General features: G+C 46.1%; 1 protein-coding gene across 16 annotated transcripts in view; it reads right to left on the bottom strand.

Annotated features, from left to right (window-relative positions):
- The window catches only part of rnf220a (ring finger protein 220a), a 165,312-nt gene that overhangs the window by 3,810 nt on the left and 137,470 nt on the right, over positions 1-24,032 (bottom strand). For 12 of the 16 annotated variants that reach the window (XM_035635500.2, XM_035635502.2, XM_035635496.2 and 9 more), the window contains 6 exons: positions 15,641-15,833; positions 15,197-15,252; positions 14,559-14,670; positions 5,465-5,576; positions 3,194-3,388; positions 2,658-2,732 (listed from right to left, as the gene is read on the bottom strand). In XM_035635500.2, coding sequence (XP_035491393.1) covers positions 2,658-2,732; positions 3,194-3,388; positions 5,465-5,576; positions 14,559-14,670; positions 15,197-15,252; positions 15,641-15,833 — 743 coding nt within the window. The remainder of the gene's footprint in view (positions 1-2,657; positions 2,733-3,193; positions 3,389-5,464; positions 5,577-14,558; positions 14,671-15,196; positions 15,253-15,640; positions 15,834-24,032) is intronic. The other 4 variants (XM_035635508.2, XM_035635509.2, XM_035635512.2 and 1 more) reach the window with 1 other exon arrangement.

The raw sequence follows: 24,032 nt of genomic DNA, 5'->3' as shown, positions 1-24,032 counted from the left end.
GGAAGATGTGGAGGAAAGTCTGGGATCCTACACATAGAGCTGCAACAGTTGATTGATTAATAATAGGCTACTAAATGAATCGCCAACTATCTTGATGATCGGTTAAGTTTCTGGTTTCTTTGCTCCTCTATGACAGTAAACTAAATATTTTTGGATGTGGACAAAACAAAACATCGTCTTGGGGGTTTGGGAAACACGATTGACATTTTTCACCATTTTAGTGACCAATCAACTAATTGATTAATTGAGAAAATAATCAACATTGATAATGAAAATAATCATTAGTTGCAGCCCTAGATGTCTCTAGAGCCTAGACATTTTACAACACATACGTTTCAGTGACCTGTCCAGGGTGAACCTGCCCCTCACCCAATGTCAGCTGGGATTGGCTCCAGCCCCCTGCCATCCTCGAAGGATAAGTGGTGTTGCTAATGGATGGATGGATGGATGGAAGAGTTTCTGTATAGCTACCTACCTTTTCTTTATTATATGTGGTGAAATAGACAATAACCAGCCTTATTCTACAGTATGTACAAAATGTAAGGAAACATATGTAGAGCTACTCTGATTAATTGACAGAAAAGTAACTGCCCAATATTCTAATTATCCATAATGTCATCTTTAAACAAGAATACCCCAAAAACTTCCACATTTGATTAGTCTGACTCATCCGATTTGTCGGCAGCAGATATACATCTGCCATTGGCAGCCTTTTGGAACGTGCAATCGACTATTGACATATGTCTTTTACTGTTTTTTTGCGGTGGTGGTGGTAGAGGGGGGTTTGTCTGGTGTCTTATAATTAACATATGCATGTCACAGAACAGATGAACAGTCTGGTTTCCATCTAAGCCCGAAAACCACGTGGATGTCTGTAGCGTGGTCTAATAGATTCATTTGTAAAACATGATATTCAGAGATACACCTGTCACATTCGCAGGATGCTAACTTGTAGGAGAGAAGTACAAGTGGTCCTTGTCCGTACGCCGTGTGAGGGAGCCCTCCTCTCGTTTGTTTGCCCGCCCGCCTGTCGGAGCCTCTGCACTCCTGTTTAGTGCGGTTGCTGAGTGTGTGTGTGGGTGTGTGCCCGTCACGCTGTGCTCCAGCTGCCTTGCTCATTAAAGCGGTGAGCGGCTGGGCTGACGTTAACTAGATTCCCAGGCATTTACTTTGATCAGGTCGGCTCTCCCATTTTTATAGCTGTCTCCAGGCTAAGAGTTTTATGTCCTGTATATTGGACCAGTGACGGCAGCGTGTACGAGCGCGCACGCACGCACGCACGCACGCACACACACACACACGCACACTGGGTTTAAGTCAAGAATGTTTTTTCACTGTCTCTCTTACAAAGAAAAAATAATAAATAAACCGAATCATTCGAATAAACGAACAAACCTACACACAAGAGACTGCCGTTTTAATTGTAGACAAATTAGGTTCTTTATGAATTATTTGATCTTATTTTTGTTTTATATATTTGATCTTATTTTTGTTTAATATATTGTACAATCAGTCAACACAGGAACAAGCCACAGGGCTATAATGCTAACTAACACTGGAGGAGCCGGATTGTTCAGCAGATACTGTCGTTATATGTCAGCTCAAAATATCGAGGAGGCTGACATCGTTAGCTTTTGGGGTATTGGGTCATGAATTTATGTGTTGGACGAGCTGAAACTTCACTAAGGGTGCTTCGTGAAAAAACATTCACAGATCACAAGAAGATTTGAAGGATCCTGTTTCCTCCCTGTCATGATGAACGTCATGAATGAGGCTCACTGATTGCACACAATCATTCTTTCACAGACCCCCGACCCTCGTCTTCACATTTGAACCTATAATTATGCTTAGAGTGTATAGTTGATGTAATGGTTGGGACATGCTTGTTAATAATTTTTTTCAGTTGTGTGCGTCAACAGTTAAGGAAGTGAGCGAGTGAGTGCGAAGAGGTGCGGGGGAGAAAAGAGATGGTGAACGAGAGAGAGAGAGATGGTAAATACAGCGAGGCGAGACCAGAGAAGTGTCCGAATGAAAGAACGTTGAGAGAAAAGAGGAGGCGACAGTCAAGCAACTAGAGGAAGACGACGAGGAGTGTCTTTATCCTCCTGCAGCAGGAACACCGTTTTCCCCCTGCGCTCCATTTACCACATTAGCACCAGCTAATTACACGCTACTGAATGTATTAGACCAACTAATAACCAACAAGACCACTGTGGAGTGTGTGCAAGTGTGTGTGTGTGTGAGAGAGAGTGTGTGTGTGTGTGGACCTGAGGCACCATGTAGAACTCATTGGAGGTTTGAGTTGACCACTTTATTCCAACATTTTTACAAGCCTTTTGGGGACCATTCCATCTAAGCTTCCCCAAGTGCTAACTGGCAGTGTTTGCATTGCCTGGAGTGAGTGTGTGTGTGTGTGTGTGTGTGTGTGTGTGTGTGTGTGTGTGTGTGTGTGTTAGCGCTCGCAGAGAGAGAACAGGTCATTTGGATAATATTTCCATTTTAGTTCCTCCCTATGGGGCACGAACACAGAAACTCACTGACTATGAAATGACACTGCAATAACTGCTTGTCATGAGGAGCTGCCCTGGAGGTTGGTAGGTAGGTGTGTGTCTGTGTTTGTGTGTGCGTGTGGTGCGTGCGCAAGAGTTTGTGCGTACCAGAGTCCTGAGCCAGCATTCTTCACAGTGGACATGCCAGCACTGGATGGAGGTGAGAGGCATCGTGTAGGAGTCCTTTACAAAAAAAAGACAAAGAGAGGGAAAGTAGAGATTATATCAGATTCCCGGGACACACTCACACACATGCCAGTTAGCGGCAACCAGGACAACACTGTACATTCCCCTGACCAACCAACACCATCAAACCACTAACCAGCAAACGACACAGCCAGCAGCCACAAAACCACTGAGCAAGGCAGCACGGGGGGGCAATGAACCAGCAACCTGCAGTTCACACACAAACACACACACATATACCCACACACACACGCACACACACACATACACATACACACAGACACGATTTCGAGCAGGCAACAAGCTGAGACGGAGGGGAGCAGGCAGAGGAGTAATGGGGAGAAAGCGATGAGTGAACCCATTCTGATGGGCGCTCTTTTCTTTTCCTCTGGAAAAGAATGGAGAGATGGAGGAGGAGGAGGAGAAGGAGGAGGAGTGGGGGGGGGGGAGTGCCTTACCCGCCGTAGGGGCTGTGGGAGGAGCCTCTTTATGCCGCTGCCGTAGCCACCAATCACAAGGCCCCTGTACAGGCAGTACAGGCCGAGGGGGAGGGACTTAGGCTGCCTCTCTCCGACCTCGCTGGCCAGTGGCCGGGGCCCTGGCCACGCCCCTAGGCTCTTGATCTCTACGCCTGACTGGAACGCAGGCTTCCTCTGCGGAAGTGAGGGGGTGGGAGGAGGAGAGGGGGCGAAAGGTGGCAGCTAATCAAAGTGGCGGGCTTGTACTAGTCACGCGCACAGACACACACACACGCACACACACACTATGCACACATTAAGTGCAGTGCAAAAAAAAAATCCCAAAATAAACGTGCCGACAAAACACTCTGAACCGCTAACACTGATGTACAAGCGAACCTGCCTGACAGCGAATATATGAGGTGTCAAACGATTCGGCCAACTGACACACGCAGCACATTCACTGCGTGTGTGCGCCTTTTGGTGTGCTGTGGGAAACGCCTCATCAACACACCACACCTCATAGTTCGATAGGTGTCGAGGAGTGTGTGTAGGTCCAAGTTGTAAAAAAGAGTGCATGTCATATTTGGTGCGCTGCAGCAACGAATGGACGCCAAACTTAATTATATTATCATGATTGACCAGTAGATGGGGGTAGACATCCACTGACAGGACTGAAGCGCAGCACTGAGCTCGCTTGGCAGGTGGGAAACGATAACAGACAACTTGAGCCAACTTGGCCAAAGCGGGAGATCACTTATTCCCGGACTTAAAATTAAACTAGCAGACCATCTGCAAGTTATGATCCATAACAACATCCGTGTGTTAAAGACTCTGCAGCAATGCTCTATGTAATCTGGTCACGAGCTGCGCTCAAATGTCTCATCTGCAGTGGAAACGATTGAGAGTAATCTGATGACTTTAAGATCATACGCACGGTGACAGGGAAGGAGTGCAGTGACAGGTTAAAAGACAGACAGAGACAGATTAGATGCGAGACGTCTTGTGTGCGTTTCTCCCTACGCCTGAGTGTGTGTGTGTGAGAGAGATATGTGGGACAGTGACAGATGAGCAGAGAGGAGCCTCGTGTCCACGGGGCAGTGAGTGATCGATCGCTGTACCTTGCCCTCCGTGTCACCTCGGGCACCCAGCGACCTTTAGGAAGCACAGGCGTTGGTAATTACCCACACACCCACACCCACACACACACACACACACAAGCACACAAGCACAGGGTGCCGACGCTGCACTGTCCACAAGCTTAACGGATGACAGGATGGGCACCTGACACAAAGTGGAATGCAAACACTGATGGGGAGCTGGTTGCAGGTACAGTCACATCTCGAGCATCTGATGAACACAGATATTTTGTGCCCGATGTTGTCGAGGAACGACATGCGGCTAATATTATTGATATGGGACACCAATCAATCGCCTCTACAAGCTGCGAGGCACAGGAGCATCCTTTCATTTTACCACTCCACTTGCGTCGTAAAACGCAAGTGGAGGCGGCACCACTTGCCCCCGTCTTATGATTCCAGCTGCTGTAACCTTTTGTACGCGTTGTACACTCTTGAATATATTTAGATATATGCAGCCCCACATTCTTCATATGAATCTTTTAGTTTGAATCAGATGGTAACTGACATAATTAGCAATGGAAACCTTGTAGTGTAACAGTCATCTTCTCTGCCAGCAGACGGCCCTGAGATCTTGCAAAGCCATGCGAGAGCAGAAAACCACAACACAACCAGCAGCACTCACACAGTGAAAAAACATCCAGAAACTAAAGGAATGACATGCACATGTATCCAGTAGAAAACAAAACACACTAACCAACCACAATTTGGAATTTTGGTCAAAGCAGAGAAAATATATTTTTGCTCGATGAACAGTACGAGAGAAAAGTGTGCAGAGAGCAGTGTGATCGTAACTGCGTCCCCAAGCACAGAGTGATCGGTTTGATGAAAGATTGTTCCTACTGAGTGTGTCCTTATTCAGGGTCTGAATCCTCAGAGGGAGAACAGATCCTTGAGAACAACCTGCTCCTCCTCCTCCGCAACTGAGATATTGTAGCCTCACCGGGGGGGGGGGGGGGCATCCTCTAGGATTGTGGCGTCTGCTGCCTACCACAGCCTCACGTATTTATGATACCGAGAGAAGTTTTAGAATGCGAGATGTGGCACCCTCTGACAAAAAGGGCACCACAGCCTCCGTTGAGGTATGATTTGCAGACAGACAGACAGAGAACGTTGACATGGAGGTACTCACCATGCAGATGAGACACTTGTATCGGTCCCCTCTCAGTATTTGCTTCTCCAGCTCTCTGATTCGAGCCTTCAGTGCCTCCATGGTGGTGGCCGTGGACTCCTCCTCCGTTACCCTGGAGCAGAAACAAGAGAGCGGTTGGTTTTAGGTGCAACGTTAAAAAGACGAAACGGGCAGCGAGGAAACCGTTTCAAATTCCACACCTGCTACCACTGACGAGGTAAAGTCGGGCTGTATCGACGGGGTAAACGTGTGGAAAATGATTTTCTTTGTTTGCTCACACAAAAACAGCAACAAAGCAAACACCGTCATATGCAGCATTTAATCGCACGTCTGTTGCTGTACTTTTTATTTCCCAAATGTAAATTTAATTTATTTATGTTTCTTTTCTACCATTCAAACCCCTTCTCTCTTGTCCGTCAGTGTGACATGTTTCAACTGAGCAGTCAGGTGTGTGTCCAACAACAGTACAGTACTGTAACCGCAAAGGGCCCGTCTCACCACAGATTTACAACATCAACCCCTCCTTTACTCATTTCCACAACCCTTTCATTTTGGACTCCACCCTCCTTTCTTCCCCCCGACTTCAACTTAAATGCCCTGTCGTCTTTTTCTGTCATCTCACACTCGCCTTTCATCCTCTGCATCTTCTCCATTATGTTTCCCTATCCACCCTCATGTCCGTCCACCCCTCATGATTTATTTCCTTGCCTCTGTATTTGGTTCCACCCCTCCTCACATCCTTCCCTTCATCTCTCTCCCTTTCTCCTCCTTCCTCCGTTCCATCCACTGTCCTCCCTTTTCTCTCTGCATCCAAGCAGACTCTGATTGATGTGTAGCATGATCACAGAAAATGTGCGTTTAACACTGTCCAGCAGCATTTAACACTGTCCAATAGCATATGAAGCAGCCATAAGTAAATCAATACGGCCAATGCACAGACCGCAACGCTGATGGTGATGAGGAAGATGATTTGGCGCTGGGGAGACGAGGCCGCATGAACCAGCCGGTGTTTATTATAGCCATCTACTGGCTCTCTAGAAAGATGCAATTGTGGAGTGAGTGTGTGTGCGCGCGCGTTGAAAGGAGTGTGTGTGTTTATGGTGATGTGGTCATTTTGCAGCCTGATAGCTGGCTGATCTATGGTATTGATCTGGATGGGGAAGGACAAGCACAGAACGGGAAGGAAGGATGAGTGCAAAAGGGAATTATAAGTGGCTGTGTGTGCGTGTGTGTGTGTGCGTGTGTGTGTGTGTGTGTGTGTGTGTGTGTGTGTGGTCTAGGATATGGCTTCATTTGCTGCATCCTCAAACAGCAGAGGCTACGGGGGACAGGTAACAAGGATTGACGTTCTCAATTTCCGTCTTAGAACCCGTTTTCTGTCAATTCATCTTTTGCATGCGTGTGTGCAACATCAAATGTTTCTCGTCTTATTTCCCTGATTCTTGTGTTCAAACAAGCTCATTGAAATAAATGGGACATTTACACTCAAATGAAGAGGAAACTAAAATTAAACATTTCACGTTTAAATGACCATCACCAGATGCTTTCGAATGCTGCAGTATTAAGTTGAATTGTGAAGCCTAGGAGAAACTCTTTCATATATGATTCAGTAAATTACGTTTCTTTCCAGCAGAAACGTATTCGGGAGCAACGAAGACGTCCAGAAAACGTCAATTTCCAAGGTGTCACTACCAGTTAAGCCATATAATGCATTTAAAATAGCAAAGGTTTGGGGCACCATATTTAAATTTCATGATATTCAAACAGAAAAGCCAGATCCGAAAATTTTTAATTGTGCAACCGACTAGAGCTGCAACTATCATTTAATCCATTGGTTGTTTGCCAGAAAAATAACTGGCAGCTAGTTTCATAATCCTTGTTTATAATCTTTGGGTTGTAGACTGTTGGCCAGAAAAAACTAAAACATGCGAAGAGGTCCCCTTGAAATGTGATGCATATTGTAAAGATGATTGATGGATACTGTAAATATTCTTTGGTTACAGCCCTCTGGACTTGTCTTTGTGAACAATTCAGCAGGTTGACCGTTTGCCATCAAAGGGACGTGAAGGACACCAAGCCAGGAGGTTCTGCTTCTTCCATCACGCATCTGCGAAGAGTCGAGCAGCTCTAGCTCCTCCCTATAACCCCACCACCATCCCGTGTCTATAAAGACATAGTTGGGACTCACCGCTCTGTGCCCTATAAACTGCTTTACCCTCTCCTCTTATAAGTCTCGAGCTTGTAAAAAGACATTTAGCCTTGATTAGCCTGCTTGCTTATAAAGCAGCAGTGGACTCTGGCCTGGATAGGACTGGACCGGGGTTGTCTCTCAAACAAGGCTGTCTCTTTCTTTTTACAGCATCAATAAATCCCTCTGCCGCTCACTCGACAAAACTCCTTCCTTGGATTCTCCTTCCTTGTCCGAAAGAACAGGGATGGGAAAAGTTTTACCAAAAAAAAAAAAAAAGATCAGTATAACTCTCCTTTTCTTCCCACACTACTCCTCTCTATGATGAATATTCATGAAGAACCACATCTAAAAAGTTGTTTGAATTTCCAATGCGATTAAATTGACATGTTAATTTATCTCAACAGAGGACCAGGGGAAGGGAGGAGGAGGAGGAGGAGCAAAGATTTAATGGAGGTGTGAAGCAGAGCAGGGTGATTTGGCAGGGCTAAAGAAAGAAAAGACAACTCTCTGGGGCTAAATGGGGCCCACACAGAGATAAACAGCCTCTCAACCAGCAAGAAGTACAAGTGAAAAATCCTTGAGTTTAGGGCCGTAGTGATATTTGTGTGCGTCACTGATTTAGCTTGGCTCGGGGGGTTCTCAACCCTCGCTGTCTTGGAGGCAAAAGAGGAAGATTTATCTCGCTCTGGGACTGAGTCTTGGAAAACTTTGTCACGTTGTCTCACGGGCCAACAGTTCGACTCGGGTTACAACTTAAAATGTAAGATATTCCCGGGTCAAGAACTACACGGGAATAGTCTGACTGAGCTGGCTCCTACTCAGAGAAACAGTAATGGTGTGTTCACACCACACGTAATGCAAATTTTCAGCTTACATACAAAGTCAATGCAAAGATGAGAGTAGACAAGAATTTCGTGTCACTGGCGCCGGGGGCCTCGAATGGTGCGACACGAATAGCCCGAGTTGAAATATTTGAATTTGAGCGATAAATGTAATTAGATAATTAGCGTTGAGTTCCTCCCTTCATCACTGTCATCAGACCTCGTGACGTTGTATCTGAAATTAAGGATGAATTATTGTCGCTGTATGTGGGCACCCCAAGCTTGTTGACACGAGTTTCTATTTGTATCATGACCTGGTAAAGAATAAGAGGGTTTGGCATAAAGTGAATGAGGAAGTTGGACACTATCTTGAGCCCCAGTTAGCACAACGCTTTGTTCAGTTCATGTTTACGCGTGTTGAGGTTTGTCGGAAAAGGTGGAAGGACGAATGGGCGAATATTCACGGGTTGAGTTTATTCACGCAAATAATGTGAATAAGCACAAACGATCCTGCGACCAAAGGCAAAATCGCTTTGCGTTTTGTGTGAACAGAGCATTCGTTTTCATGAATGTGGGTCCCTGGAGGTTTGAATTTGCTCACCAGAATCCTTTTGATTCCCAAATAGAAGCTGTTAGCGTAACTCTCAACATCTGTAGGTCAAGAACAACATAACTCGACGTGTTCAGCTGAGTTCTGTAATAATCTTTTACAAAAATAGAAAAAGAAGAAATTAACATGTCACGAGAAACCTGTTAAATTTGGAGCTGAACAAATTGGGAGTATTTTTTCGACCCTACATCGTTGAGTCTACGTCCAGCACAGCAGTGGTTGGTTCTCCTGAACTATGGACTCCTTGACTCTCTGTGGAGTCCATTTTTCTGTCGGTCCAACAGTCTGATTATTACTGGCTCTGCCTTTTAGTCATGGATATTTATGGGTGTGTACTGTACATCTGTTTGCTTTCTATTTGTGCACCAGGGTGTTTTTAAGAGAGTTTGTGAGCACAGCGGGACAAGGCTCTGGTCGGGGTTGTTTTTAACTCAAGTTGTGGCCTTGAGCTGAAGACCAGGCATCATAAACACAGAGCTACCAACACTGAAATACAACTTCCACTCACACAACAGGCCACTGCTCCAACTTAGTTACTGCCCCATAGGGGTTTTTGAAAGCTGTGTACATGTTTGTGGGGGAAAAAGAAATGCAATTGCAGAAGGTTTTGATCTGAAGTCATCCCCTTGGCGGAAAGGAAGCAAGTGAGCTGGACAGAGACAAATAGATGGCTCTGCCTCCCCTCTAATTAGCGTTCTGTCCCCAACATGTGTGGGACTATTTCTCATTTCATTAGTGTTTGTGTGTGTGTGTGTGTGGTTTGTGTGTAGCTGAAGAAGCCTACCATCCATCTCAATCAGCCATGTGTCTTAATCTACTGTCTCCCTACATCTCAGCCTCACTCAGCTTCCCTCTCAACACAGGGGCAGACAAATGACAAAAAAAGACATTACAATTAATTTGAAAAAAAAATATTTTGGCAAGCAAACATTTTATCTACCAGGTAAGAAAAATACATTTTGCATGTGAGTGTGTGGGTGTGTGTGCGCGCGCTGTGGAAATAGCAGCAGTAAATCTCTTCAGCTGCAGCCTGTTAACTGAGGCCTTAACTACACTGACACACCATGATAAAACATTTAAGTCACTATTGATTTCCCCTGCCTCAGCCCGATATGTGTGTGTGTGTGTGTGTGTGTGTGTGTGTGTGTGTGTGTGTGTGTGTGTGTGTGTGTGTGTGTGTGTGTGTGTGTGTAGGTCTCAGATGGCAAAAGGGAAGAGGTGGTGGGGGCGTCTTGTAAGTTTCAAAGAAAAATTGAGACAGAGGACTGGAGGAAAAAAGAGAAATGGGAAAGAGAAAGAAAGGAGAATGAAAGAGAGAAAGAGATGTGGCTTATAGACAGAGCAATACAGAGAAAAAGAGAGAAAAGAGGCGCTGTGGGTGTGTGTGGGTGTGTGTGGGTGTGTGTGTGTGTGTGTGTGTATTGGGGGGGTAGAAATCTAGCTTCATCACTTCCAAATTGAAGACAGATTCAATTATTTGCAGAAACCACATGGAAATCTCTCCGCATTGTTCCAGCTGGAGCACCAAATTTGGCAGCAATCGCATTGGCGGCATTGGAAGGGCCATTTATCTTGGAGGGGAAAGACCGTCTCAGGCGTTGTACGTGTATATGTATATGTGTGTGTGTGTGTGTGTGTGTGTGTGTGTGTGTGTGTGTGTGTGTGTGCTCATTTATCTTGCAGGGGAATGAGCAGGGGAACGAGGACACCCGGGAGGCGACCAGATCATTACCCATCTGGGATCAGAGGCAGAAAGAGAGGGAGACAGAGAGATTTCACTAACGCTGCCCTGTGCAACACACACACACACACACACACACACACACACACACACACACACACACACACACACACACACACACACACACACACACACACACACACACACACACACACACACACACACACACACACACACACACACACACACACAATGTATCAATGTAACGAAAGGAGACAAATCTCATTTTCATTTGGAGACGGGGGGCCACAGCAGCTCCACAAATACAAGCATTTATAGTGAGCGGAGAGGAGCGAGGCGGGGGATTGTTCCACCAGCTGACTGCTTGTTCCACCGCAATCATTCAGCATCTAGTTGGCTCCTTCTTTAAATGGATACTTAGATTAAGGCCTGTTCTGCTCCAGGTGGCCACTAAGACCTCAGCCACAACATCATGTTCCAACATCCACACATGCATGCAGGCCACAGAACAAGTCATAAGATCAGACTGTCTGAGGAGAGATTAATATTTATGGGTCTTCTCGGGATTTACCGGAGATCTGATTGAAATCTCAAGAGATTCAGCTTATTGCCAGAAATGATTCCTTTACATTCATTGGTCTGATGTAATATATGTTCTGTGGCAAGACAATTCTATAGAAACAAATGTCTTCAACTCCTGTAAGTGGCTTTTTCGGGCACTAATATTGAATCACAATCAGATTAAAGATACCATCCACCTCTGACATGATGGAGCAGAGTCAGGTTTTCAGTGCTGCTGGAGCAGATCTTCCATCCTGACTAGAATTGAATTGTGGAGGAAGCAGTGAATCACTTTGACTTTCGCCTGTTGGTCTTAAGTTGGGGGTGTACGCTGAAAGGAAGGGGGAACTCTCTCTTGTGGTCTCTGTAGTACATCTTCAGTCTTTACACCAAGTGTGCCCACTCAACTGAAGCGTTTAAATTCTTCACTTCTGACTTTTCAATATTTTGGCATTTGGACTTTATCACTTCCTGGTACTGCCCAGTCTGTGTTATATAAATGTTCCTCATGTTACACGACTGAATTTTAACCTTGCCCGGAAAATTGTGATGTTTCCCCCATATTTATCTGTCTGTTTCTTTGTTGGTTGGTCCCTTTGTTTGTCAGCAGGCTTACACAAAAAACTACTGAACGGATTCCCAAGAAACTTGATGGAGGGAGGATGGGACACGGGACAAAAAAGAAAAGATTACATTTTGAACAAAGGGGAAACTAGCGGATATGAACGTGGTTTCATGGGGCGACTGTTGGGCCTTGGCGGAGGTATAAAGTCAACTTAGTGTCATTCTAGTTAAAATCTGTATTCATGTAACGGACACATGAGAAATTGATTGCTGTAGTTTTTCCAGACTGGACTAGATTAATGTGACTGATAAAGAAGATACTGAATTTCTGTAATTGACATTGGCAAAGACACTATTAAATATGGATGTCACATCTCGCTACCAGATCTAATTAAGGAGGTCAGTATCTGTTCTTTTGATTCTTACTTTAAAATTCAAGGGGACTTTTATTATTTATTTCCATCTGTACATTGTTCGTGTCTCTTGGTTTGAACATTTGAACTTTGACTTTTCACCATGAGAGAAACTGAAGTTGGTTGAGTACATCAGCAGAAATCTGGTGACTGTGGTAACAAGATCAACATTCAGAAAAATTCTGCACACACATGCGGTTATGTGTGTGTTCGTGCAGCGCGAGGAGGACGCCTGTCCCACATGGTGATCAGTGACACAAACCAGCTGTCAATGATTTAATCTAGTGAACCAGTCAACTGCTGCCTGTCCGATGCCTCTTGACATTGACACAGCAACACAGACCACTCAACATATCTCTCTCCAACACACACACACACACACACACACACACACACACACACACACACACACACACACACACACACACACACACACACACACACACACACACACACACACACACACACACACACACACACACACACACACACACACACACACACACACACACACACACACACGATGCCTTGCAGGGCTGTGTCTGATCAATACACTTCAAGCTGCTCTGCTTATTCTCCACTTATCTCCTCCGCTGATATTTAATATGTGACTCCCACTGGGTGTCGAATTGATTGATTTAAATTAGGCATTTATCACACACTGAAAAGAGATGTGTTATGTAAAGCTGTAACTGTGCAGGTTACAATTACAAACTGAGTGCGTCTGTGTGTTTTAAAACGTCTCTGTCATGATATCACTGCTCAGCAGGCAGTGTGGCATCCAGTGACAGGAAAGTCACATCTATGAAAACTTTTTTTTCAAAAAAGCATTTTCACAGAGGAAATGACTGAAGAGGGAAATGTTTAAGAAATAAAATGAGAGTGGTGATTTTCAAAGGGACAAAGAAAATCACTTTAAAGGAGTTGAGATTGAAAGCAACAAGCAGACAAGCAGTGTGTGTGTGTGTGTGTGTGTGTCATTTCAGTTACACAGGGGCAAAAGGACAGGAGAATATGCCAGACGTGCAATAGCAACCAATCAAACAAAGCCCTCTTCCTCTTTGCTCTCTTGGCCACTGATGTTTCTCTCTCGCTCTAGCAATGAGCTGACCTCTATTACCAATGCAGAGGATGGTGTGTGAGAGAGAGGGAGAGAGAGGGAGAGAGAGAGAGAGAGAGAGAGAGAGAGAGAGAGAGAGAGAGAGAGAGAGAGAGAGAGAGATTGTTTACCAGTAGAAGAATATGGATGAGGTGATGGAAATGAGGGAATTACAGAGCGATGGCCTTTCACACGCAGGGTGTTCTAATGGATAGGATAGTGTGTGTGTGTGTGTGTGTATGCGTGCGTGCGTGCGTGCTTACAACATAACCAGCTGAAAGGATTTTTTGTACTATCTAGTTCAGCCCCCACCTGGAGACACCCAGAACAATCTTAATCATTTTCTTGTGTTAGTTAAAGGATCAAATGAGTGTGTAACCCGGCTTGATAAGACGTCGCCATAATGCTTTCTGCTGCTTTTCTCCATTTAAAATGTATAAGGGATATAACCTGCATTATAAACTGGAGATGTGGAGAGGAAGTGGGCATTTAGACTTACACAAGAGATCTAAAGTCAGATTCTTTCTGCCTCCGTTCCTTCACTTTTAACTCTTATTATTTCAAAGACATTATGGGATTATCAGTACATTTAGACTGTGTGGAAGCATCTTGGAATCTTCACAATCTTGGCAAAACCTGGGTTTAAAGCTTTGTCTTTGTCATTTAGAATCTATTGCCCAAGTCCAAACTTTAGTCAAACCATAATCAAACAAAAAACGAATCTAGGCACTGTCTGTTATTTTCGGTCTTTTACTTGAACACTATGATAATGACGTATTTCAATGCATCGTGTGTCAGTGTCTGGCCTGTGTGTGAAGAAAAATCTAACCTGACATTAGAGTATGTCGAGTATCTGTTTGTGTCCCCATTAATGTTTCGGAGGCAGCTATGTGCTCTAAGAGAAACACGACTGTAGAGAAAATCAATACAGAATCAACCCAAAATCATTCATGCCCATGTATGTGTCGACTCTCCCAGAAGTATGAAAACTCATCGGAAAGCCATACAAGGATGATGACGATGATGGTGTGTGTGTGTGGGTGGGTGGGTGGTCTAGCTAATGCTGCGATCAGATATCCTGACAGACTAAGATTCCGTCACTTCTCTGTGAGCGTTTTTTTGGGGTAACCTACTTTTCGATCTCGCTGTTTTTACAGGTGCGTGGGGCGCAGGAGGAAGAAGAGGAGGATGACGGAGTGCCGGGGTCTGTCTTGCTGCTCTCTCCATTGCTTGTTGATGGCATCTCTGCAGACATGAACAAAGCCAACACGATCAGCATGATGAGCTTTAACACTACAGTTATTGAAAAACACATTTAATAAAGCCTCTAGTATTAAAATTCATAAACACTCATTAAAAAAATCAAAGAGGCTGTTTTAATGAACTGTACAGATTAAAAACAATATATTGAACCATGTCTCCTAATATATTCTCACAGTTTTACTGTTTATTTGACCTATACTAGCCAATCATGTGTTAGTCGCTATGGAAATATGCTTTGGTATATATCCCTAGCCATTTTAATAACAAAAACAACTTCTACAACTTCAGACAAAAGATATTTATTATTTGTGACTCAGGTAAATGAGGGATTTTAATCATGAAACGTTATCTGAATCATACATTTTTTGTTTTTTTTTGTTCATGCTCTGCCATGGTTATTCAACAAATAACCACACAAGTTTAAAGGTTATATTTCAGTGTGTGTAAAGACTGTAAAGGAAAAAATAATACAAGTGCTTAGTTTAGCAGCTTTCTTGTCTGTACTTACCATCACTGGCCCATTTGGAGAACTCGGGCGTTATTCTGTTCGAAGGCATCCCACCGCTGCAACACGGAGACACAAACGTCGGCATGAGCAAGATCTTAAAGATACATCAGCACAGTATAACAGTACTAGCACTGAAATGATTAGTCAATTAATCGATTGACAGAAAATCCGATTAAATTGATTGTTATGTTTATTAGCAAAAAAAAATGTATTCCCTCAAATATGAATACCCTTTATTTTACATCATTGTAAACTGATATATTTGGTTGTCGTGGTTTCGGACTGTTGGATTGACAAAAGACATTTGAGGAAATCACCATGGACCCAGAGACTGGAATGGATATTACACAACAGAATAACTGAAAGACTTATCAGTTAAGAAAATAATGGGGAGTTGCAGCCCTGGTGCTCTGGTCAAGTATTATGTCTTGTAAGCCTACTTACTTAAGCACGGCTCCCCGTAGCGCCTCCCTCTCTCTGGCCTCTCCCTGGTCCTCTCCAGCTCCAGAGCAGGGGATGATGTCGGCCTCGGTGTACTGGGCTTTGCCGTACTCCAGGGTGTCGTCTCCGTCCACGTCCAGGTCGGCGTCGCTGTCCGCCGCGCTCTCCTTCATATTACACGTGGCAAAACCTGTTCCTGTGGAAACAACAGAAGAATTTTCAGTAAGTACCAAGTAGGACACTAGGATTCAGTAAACACTCAGGTGAAGTCAGCCCAAGAAAATAATTGTACTGTAGCTTGGCCTCTGACCTGCACACTGCCGAATGCTTCCAATATTAAAATATATTCTTTAATACACACATTTTTTGTATCCACATACATGAATTTTCTAAAACACAACAGGGCAAGGTTTTGCTCAACAGGTGCTGGAACCGACACCACACAAGATCCGATAAAACATGACTTCAAGTCTCATATTATGGCAGACCTGCGCGATTTAAACTTGTCTTTTTCATGCTCAGAGAAGCTATTGGTTTAATGCAGTGAAAATATAATTCAATGAAGAAAACGTTCAAGAAGGCTGGACAAAAAAGGATCTTTTCAGGAAAATAAAGGTTTTAAAACTTTGCTCGGCTTATGTTTTATACAACCTAGAGGAAGGTAAGGAAGATTTGGTCAGAGAAAGACAGCAGTAAGAGAGAGAGAGAGAGAGTATTTACACATGTGGATATGTGGTGGTGAATAACACCACACCCATAAATCAGAGAGAGAGAGAAAAAGCCAGTGATGGACGCTCAAGACCAACCCTCACCGCTGCCCGACTACTCCCTTCAGCTCCACTTCGCCACAGAGTGTGTGTGTGTGTGTGTCTCCCTCACTTAGAGGCATCTCTTCATTGTTTGTTTGAGACTGTCTGTCCCTCCGTCACTTAAGCCCCGTCTCACCAAACCCTTGAACTTGTGTGTGTGTGTGTGTGTGTGTGTGTGTGTGTGTGTGTGTGTGTGTGTGTGCACGTGTGTGTGAGAGTCTGTCTACCTGTCACTTACACCGTGTCTATCTACCATGCTAAGGTAGGTGTGTGGGTGTGTGTGTGTGTGGGGGGAATGTTAAAGTGTGTATGTCACTTACACCCAGACTGTTTAAGCACTTGAGGGTAGGTAGGGTGTGGGTGCACGCGCATGCACACCTTTGTTTCACTTAAGATGTGATTGTGCAGGTGTCTGAGTGTGTCTGCCAGTGACAGGCCTGACAGCCATCTTATTTACACCTATCCCAATTTCTACAAGCTTTCAGCTGGACGAGTGTGACGTGTGTGTGTGTGTGTGTGTGTGTGTGTGTGTGTGTGTGTGTGTGTGTGTGTGTGTGTGTGTGTGTGTGTGTGTGTGTTTGTGTGTGTGTGTTTGTGTGTGTGTGTGTTTGTGTGTGTGTGACAAGAGTGTTGGGGACCAGACACAAGCTCTACAGAGTTGACAGCCATCTTATTTAACCCTCTGTCGCGTGTGTGTGCGTCTCGACACTCGACTTCCTGTAACAGTTGGTCTCAGTGCACTGCGGCGTCTCACTGCTCTACAGCGTCTTTGTCAAAGTGCACTTCAGGCGCTGGGGCCTGTGTCTCTGCGGTTCCTCTGGGAATTAAACATCTTCTCCTGCTGTTAACCCTTTCACTCTCACTCTGGAAATAAAAAAAAAATGAGCAAGGAGAAGAGGGAATGTGAGCACAGAACGTCTGAAAACTGCTGTGATAAAACGCACCACCAATGCAGAGCTATTTTACGAGGGGCCCATGGTTTTTAGTGATCAAATGAAAAGGACCTTTTAACTTTTATTCGGTCTCGACAGCAGCGGGGAACATGTGGGAACAATGGCCGCACGGTGTAAATCTAGCAGCCTGCCGGCTCCGTTCAGCTACTGAGGCTATAGGTTTTCAGGGCAAACCGAGCATCTGCTACATTATGCAGTCAGAGTACTGCTTTGTGGACACATGCCAGGTGAGCTTCTGCTGCCTCAAGTTAAGAATTCACTTTACCACATATCATTTTAAGATCAACAGGCCAACGGATGCTGAGATGCATGTTATCCATACATGTTATACAACAACTTGGATGATGGATGGGAAACGGGACAACTGCGTCCGTCTGACACTAGCACAGACACTGGAGTCGTGCTTTGTGACGAACGTAAGTTGGGGCTCTTTTTCCTGATCTTGGTGACGTATCTACACTGTACAACCAGCACTGCAGTTATTGCTACTGCTCTGTATGTAGTACTTATATTTTATATGTCATATTTTGTACAAACGTATTGCTTTTTTAAAATGTATATATCCTGTTGTCCACTTTGCTGATGTAACGGCCAAATGAACCCATTATGGGACGAATAAAGGATTCTTATCCTATCTGAATCAATTAGTCAACAACATAATCAGTATATCAATTGATATTCAAAAAATAATATAATATTCATGAAAAATGAGTAACAGTCCTGGACCTGTCTGAACGTAGCCATCAGTTAAATGTCTAAAAAAATACTGTGAAGGTATAAATTCCAGATATCACAAATGCTTTGTTCTTTATAAAAATGATGTTGTGTTTTCTAACTCATACACGTGTGTCCACTGTCTGCTGGCCTGATGTGTATATATCTGTGGTGTGTTCACTGTGAGTATACGTGTGTGGCGTGTTTGCACCATGTGTGTGTGTGTGTTCTCAGTGATTTTACCTGTCCCTCTAAGCAGTGTTGGCAGGCCAATCTAATCTAGCTAGGGGAAGGTCAGCCCCACTCTAACTGCCTTTCACTCACATTATGCACCAACCCCCCCCCCCCTTTTCTTCTCGTCACCCCTCTTCCTCTTCATGCCTCCTTCTTTACTTCCTTTACACCACCTTTTATCACGCTATTTCTCTCTCCACTCATGTTACACTTGTTCTCCCTCTCCTGCTCCAGCCCTGCTCGATGAACTGTTGCCCCTCTCTTCTGCTAGATAGGACTGGATCAATACACACACATTGAGCAAACACACCACACACACACACACACACACACACACACAAACTTGTCTGTCTCATTAACATAACCAAGTCCTGAAAATTGTTAACTCTTAACATGCCAACGGTACATTTTACGGTCTGTGTCACATACTTCACGACAGCAACTCAGGTGACACTCAATTTACATACGTGTCACCACAACAACACTACACGCATAGATCTGAGGAGACGGCACGATCAAAGGACCCATCAGACAGACCGGTAGCCCAGATCAGCCCATCGACCAACCCCGGCGACGTCCCGTTACCATAGCAATTATCGGGACCCCCTAAGAAGCAGAGAGGAGGGGTGCCAAAGGTCATCGCACTATCTTTCTGCCATTTACAGGTCAGAGGGAGAAGGGAGCAGGGACACAGACACAAAGGCATGAGACCGCCATCTTTGAAGTCCATTTACAAAGAAGAGATTTCTCCTCTTTTTCGTTCCCTCTGGGCCATCTCAACCTGCAATAATCCCCCTCTTCTCCTCCTCCTCCTCCGTCGCTCAGGACGGCCTCATATCACACCTCAGGATCTGTCTGCCTGCATTTCCATCTGTCTCTACCGGGCTACACAAACAGATCGACTATGTTGTTCCAAACTAAGTTTTTCATGCTCAATGATGATGATGATGCCACTGTGAACTTCACTAAAACCAGAACGAAAAAAAACTGTAGGAAAAATATAATAGACTAAAACACAGTCAAGAAAATATTATATTTAAATGTATTTATATTTTGTCGCTGTTACTCACAGCCGATTTACCTCTCAGAGTCTGGGACACTTTCCAATATTTTCTAACATTTAAACAAAACTGCAACTTTTTGCTGAGCAGCGACAACGATGGCCTCTGCAGCCACAAGTGGAAGGTAACAGCCAAATCAGCAATCACAATGCCAAGTCATGTCAAGTCACTATTCGGCTAAACTGATGGGCCGACAACATCAACAACCACAACAGCTGTTTGCTTAAGTGGTTTGCTTAAGTGCGAGATGCTTGTCTCTTCTTTGTCCACAAACAAAAGTTATTCAGTTTACTGTCGTAGATGAGCAAAGAAACAGAAAAACATATTCACATATATGAAATCAAAGAATTTTGACTTTTTCCCTAATGAAACTACTTTTACCAATTAATCAGTTATCTAAATAGCAGGCGACTAGTATGGTAGTCGATTACGTGTTGATTAATCAATTAATTATTACGACTTTTTGTGCAGTCAAATTGTTTGTGGTGCAGCTAGTTTTTAAGACAGCATTTAAGATTTGACAAATTAGGCTCATCTTCAACCGCTTATCCGTGGTCGGGTCGCGGGGGCAGCAGCTTCAGTAGGGGGCCCCAAACTTCCCTTTCCCGGGCCACATTAACCAGGTCTGACTGGGGGATCCCGAGGCGTTCCCAGGCCAGTGTGGAGATATAATCTCTCCACCTAGTCCTGGGTCTACCCCGAGGTCTCTTCCCAGCTGGACGTGCCTGGAACACCTCCCAGGGGAGGCGCCCAGGGGGCATCCTTACCAGATGCCCGAACCACCTTAACTGGCTCCTTTCTACGCAAAGGAGCAGCGGCTCTACTCCGAGCTCCTCACGGATGACTGAGCTTCTCACCCTATCTCTAAGGGAGACCCCAGCCACCTTTCTAAGGAAACCCATTTCGGCCGCTTGTACTCGCGATCTCGTTTTTTCGGTCACGACCCATCCTTCATGACCATAGGTGAGGGTAGGAACAAAGATTGACCGGTAGATCGAGAGCTTTGCCTTCCGGCTCAGCTCCCTTTTTGTCACAACGGTGCGGCAAAGCGAGTGCAATACCGCCCCCGCTGCTCCAATTCTACGGCCAATCTCACGCTCCATTGTCCCCTCACTCGCAAACAAGACCCCGAGGTACTTAAACTCCTTTACTTGAGGTAAGGGCTCATTCCCTACCCAGAGTAGACAATCCACCGGTTTCCTGCTGAGAACCATGGCCTCAGATTTTGAGGTGCTGATTCTCATCCCAACCGCTCCACACTCGGCTGCGAACTGATCCAGTGAGTGCTGAAGATCACAGACCGATGGTGCCATCAGGACCACATCATCTGCAAAAAGCAGTGATGAGATCCCCAGGCCACCGAGCTGCAACCCCACCCCACCACGACTACGCCTCGATATCCTGTCCATGAATATCACAAACAGGATTGGTGACAAAGCGCACCCCTGGCGGAGACCAACCCCCACCGGGAACGAATCCGACTTACTGCCGAGAACCCGGACACAGCTATTGCTTTGAGTATACAGGGATTGGATGGCCCCAAGAAGTGACCCCCTCACCCCATACTCCCTCAGCACCTCCCACAGTATCTCCCGGGGGACCCGGTCATACGCCTTCTCCAAATCCACAAAGCACATGTAGACTGGATGGGCATACTCCCAGGCCCCCTCCAGGATCCTTGCAAGGGTAAAGAGCTGGTCCGTTGTTCCACGTCCAGGACGGAATCCACATTGTTCCTCTTCAATCTGAGGTTCGACTATTGGCCGAACCCTCCTTTCCAGCACCTTGGAGTAGACTTTACCCGGGAGGCTGAGAAGTGTGATACCCCTGTAATTGGCACACACTCTCTGGTCCCCCTTTTTGAACAGGGGAACCACCACCCCGGTCTGCCACTCGTTTGGCACTGTACCCGACGTCCACGCAATGTTGCAGAGACGTGTCAACCAAGACAGCCCCTCCACACCCAAAGCTTTCAACATTTCTGGGCGGATCTCATCAACCCCTGGGGCTTTGCCACTGTGAAGTTGTTTGACTACCACAGTGACCTCCGCCAGGGAAATTGACGATGATCCTCCATCAGCCTCCAGCTCTGCCTCTACCATAGAGGGCGTGTTAGTCGGATTCAGGAGTTCCTCAAAATGCTCCTTCCACCGCCCGATTACCTCCTCAGTTGAGGTCAACAGTGTCCCATCCTTACTGTACACAGCTTGGATGGTTCCCCGTTTCCCCCTCCTGAGATGTCGAATGGTTTTCCAGAAGCATCTTGGTGCCGACCTAAAGTCCTTCTCCATGACTTCTCCGAACTTCTCCCACATCCGCTGTTTTGCCTCTGACACGGCAGAGGCTGCAGCCCTTCGGGCCCGTCGGTACCTTGCAACTGCTTCCGGAGTCCTCTGGGATAACATATCCCTAAAGGACTCTTTCTTCAGTTGGACAGCTTCCCTGACCACCGGTGTCCACCACGGAGTTCGAGGGTTACCGCCCCTTGAGGCACCTAAGACCTTGAGACCACAGCTCACCGCCGCAGCTTCAGCAATGGAAGCTTTGAACATTTCCCACTCGGGTTCAATGCCCCCAACCTCCACAGGAATGCCAGAAAAGCTCCGCCGGAGGTGTGAGTTGAAAATCTCCTGGATGGGGGCCTCCTCCAGACGTTCCCAGTTCACCCGCACTACACGTTTGGGCTTACCAGGTCTATCCAGAGTCTTCCCCCACCCCCGGATCCAACTCACCACCAGATGATGATCAGTTGACAGCTCCGCCCCTCTCTTCACCCGAGTGTCCAAAACATGCGGCCTCAGATCAGATGAAACGATCACAAAATCGATCATCGACCTTTGGCCTAGGGTGCTCTGGTACCATGTACACTTATGAGCATCCTTATGTTCGAACATGGTGTTCATTATAGACAAGCCATGGCTAGCACAGAAGTCTAATAACAAACAACCACTTGGGTTCCGATCAGGGAGGCCGTTCTTCCCAATCACGCCTCTCCAGGTGTCTCCATCATTGCCCACGTGGGCGTTGAAGTCTCCCAGCAGAACAACGGAGTCCCCTACTGGGGTCCTTTGCAGGACTCCATTCAGGGTCTCCAAAAAGGCCGAATACTCTGAACTCCTGTTTGGTGCATATGCACAAACAACAGTCAGAGTTTTCCCCCCTACCACCCGAAGGCGTAGGGAGGCGACCCTTTTGTCCACCGGGGTAAACTCCAACACAGCGGCGCTCAGCCGGGGGTTTGTGAGTATCCCCACACCCGCCCGTCGCCTCTCCCCCTGGGCAACTCCAGAGAAAAAAAGAGTCCAACCCCTATCCAGGAGTACAGTTCCAGAACCCAAACTGTGCGTAGAGGTAAGCCCCACGAGATCCAACTGGTAGCGCTCCACCTCCCGCACAAGCTCCGGCTCCTTCCCCCACAGAGATGTGACGTTCCACGTCCCCAGAGCCAGCTTCTGCAGCCCAGGTCCGGTTCGTCGAGGTCCCCGACCTCCACTGCCACCCGTGTGGCAGCGCACCCGACACCAGCGGTTCTTCCTATGAGTGGTGGGCCCACAGGATGGAGAGGAGGTAGGTGCCACGTAGCTTTTTCGGGCTGTGCCCGGCCGGGCTCCGTGGCAAACCCGGCCACTAGGCGCTCGCCGACGAGCCCGCCGCCTGGGCCTAGCTCCAGACGGGGGCCCCGGGCTTCCTCCGGGCTGGGTCCCTTTTCCTCTTCCTCTGCTGTCCATGGTGTCTTTGTTGAACCATACTTAGTCTGGCCCCTCGCCTGAGACCACTCTGCCATGGGAAACCCTACCAGGAGCACTAGGCTCCAGACAACACAGCCCTCAGGTTCATAGGGACACACAAACCCCTCCACCACGGTAAGGTGATGGTTCCCGGAGAGGTACAAATTAGGCTACCTCTCTTAAATAATTTTTTTTGCAGAAAAGATAACATTTGAATATCTTAAAATGTATTCTTAATTAAGGTTTTGTTTAGGAATCAGTGACAAAAAACAGGAGTCCGATTGGCACTAGGATCAGAAACAGAACACCTTTCCCAAGAAATTCTGGTGAATACTTGGTTCTAATGATCCAATTTTCTTGCACATGTAGACAATTTATTTTGTGTCTTGCAAAGTCAGTTTCCAGCTCACAGAACAGAGACAGTCCACTAGACAGACGAAGAAAGCTCCTTTCAACCTGGCTAAGCTGGTGCGAGACACAGAAGTCTCCGCTCACACGGAGTTGAATCATAAACTGATCTTGTTCGATTTTTCCTCTCTCCCTCCCCCGCCACCGCCCTCCCCTCTCCCTTGAAAGAGCCTCGTTCCTTCTGCCTTTCTTCCTCGCCATCTCAAAGAGAGGGACGGATGGTGGCACTTCACAGAGGGAGAGGCCGCCTCTTCATCGCCAGCTGAGGAGACCCCCCTGCAACATCTCTATATCCGTCTGGCCTGCTGAGAGTCTGCTGGATTCAGCGGCGTGTGTTAGAACCATTGAGGGGCTTTCAGGACAAATCCACCTTCTGAGCCCTCTTGCCGTGTGTGTGTGTGTGTGTGTGTGTGTGTGTGTGTGTGTGTCTGTTTCGAGTCACTCTCCCCAGGCCTCTTCAGTTATCTGAGTCACATCACACAAGGTGC

The sequence above is a fragment of the Scophthalmus maximus genome, chromosome 5 (assembly GCF_022379125.1).
Source record: "Scophthalmus maximus strain ysfricsl-2021 chromosome 5, ASM2237912v1, whole genome shotgun sequence".
Taxonomy (NCBI): domain Eukaryota; kingdom Metazoa; phylum Chordata; class Actinopteri; order Pleuronectiformes; family Scophthalmidae; genus Scophthalmus; species Scophthalmus maximus.
Note: the sequence above shows the minus strand (reverse complement) of the source record. Positions and strands in the feature narration are given on the sequence as shown.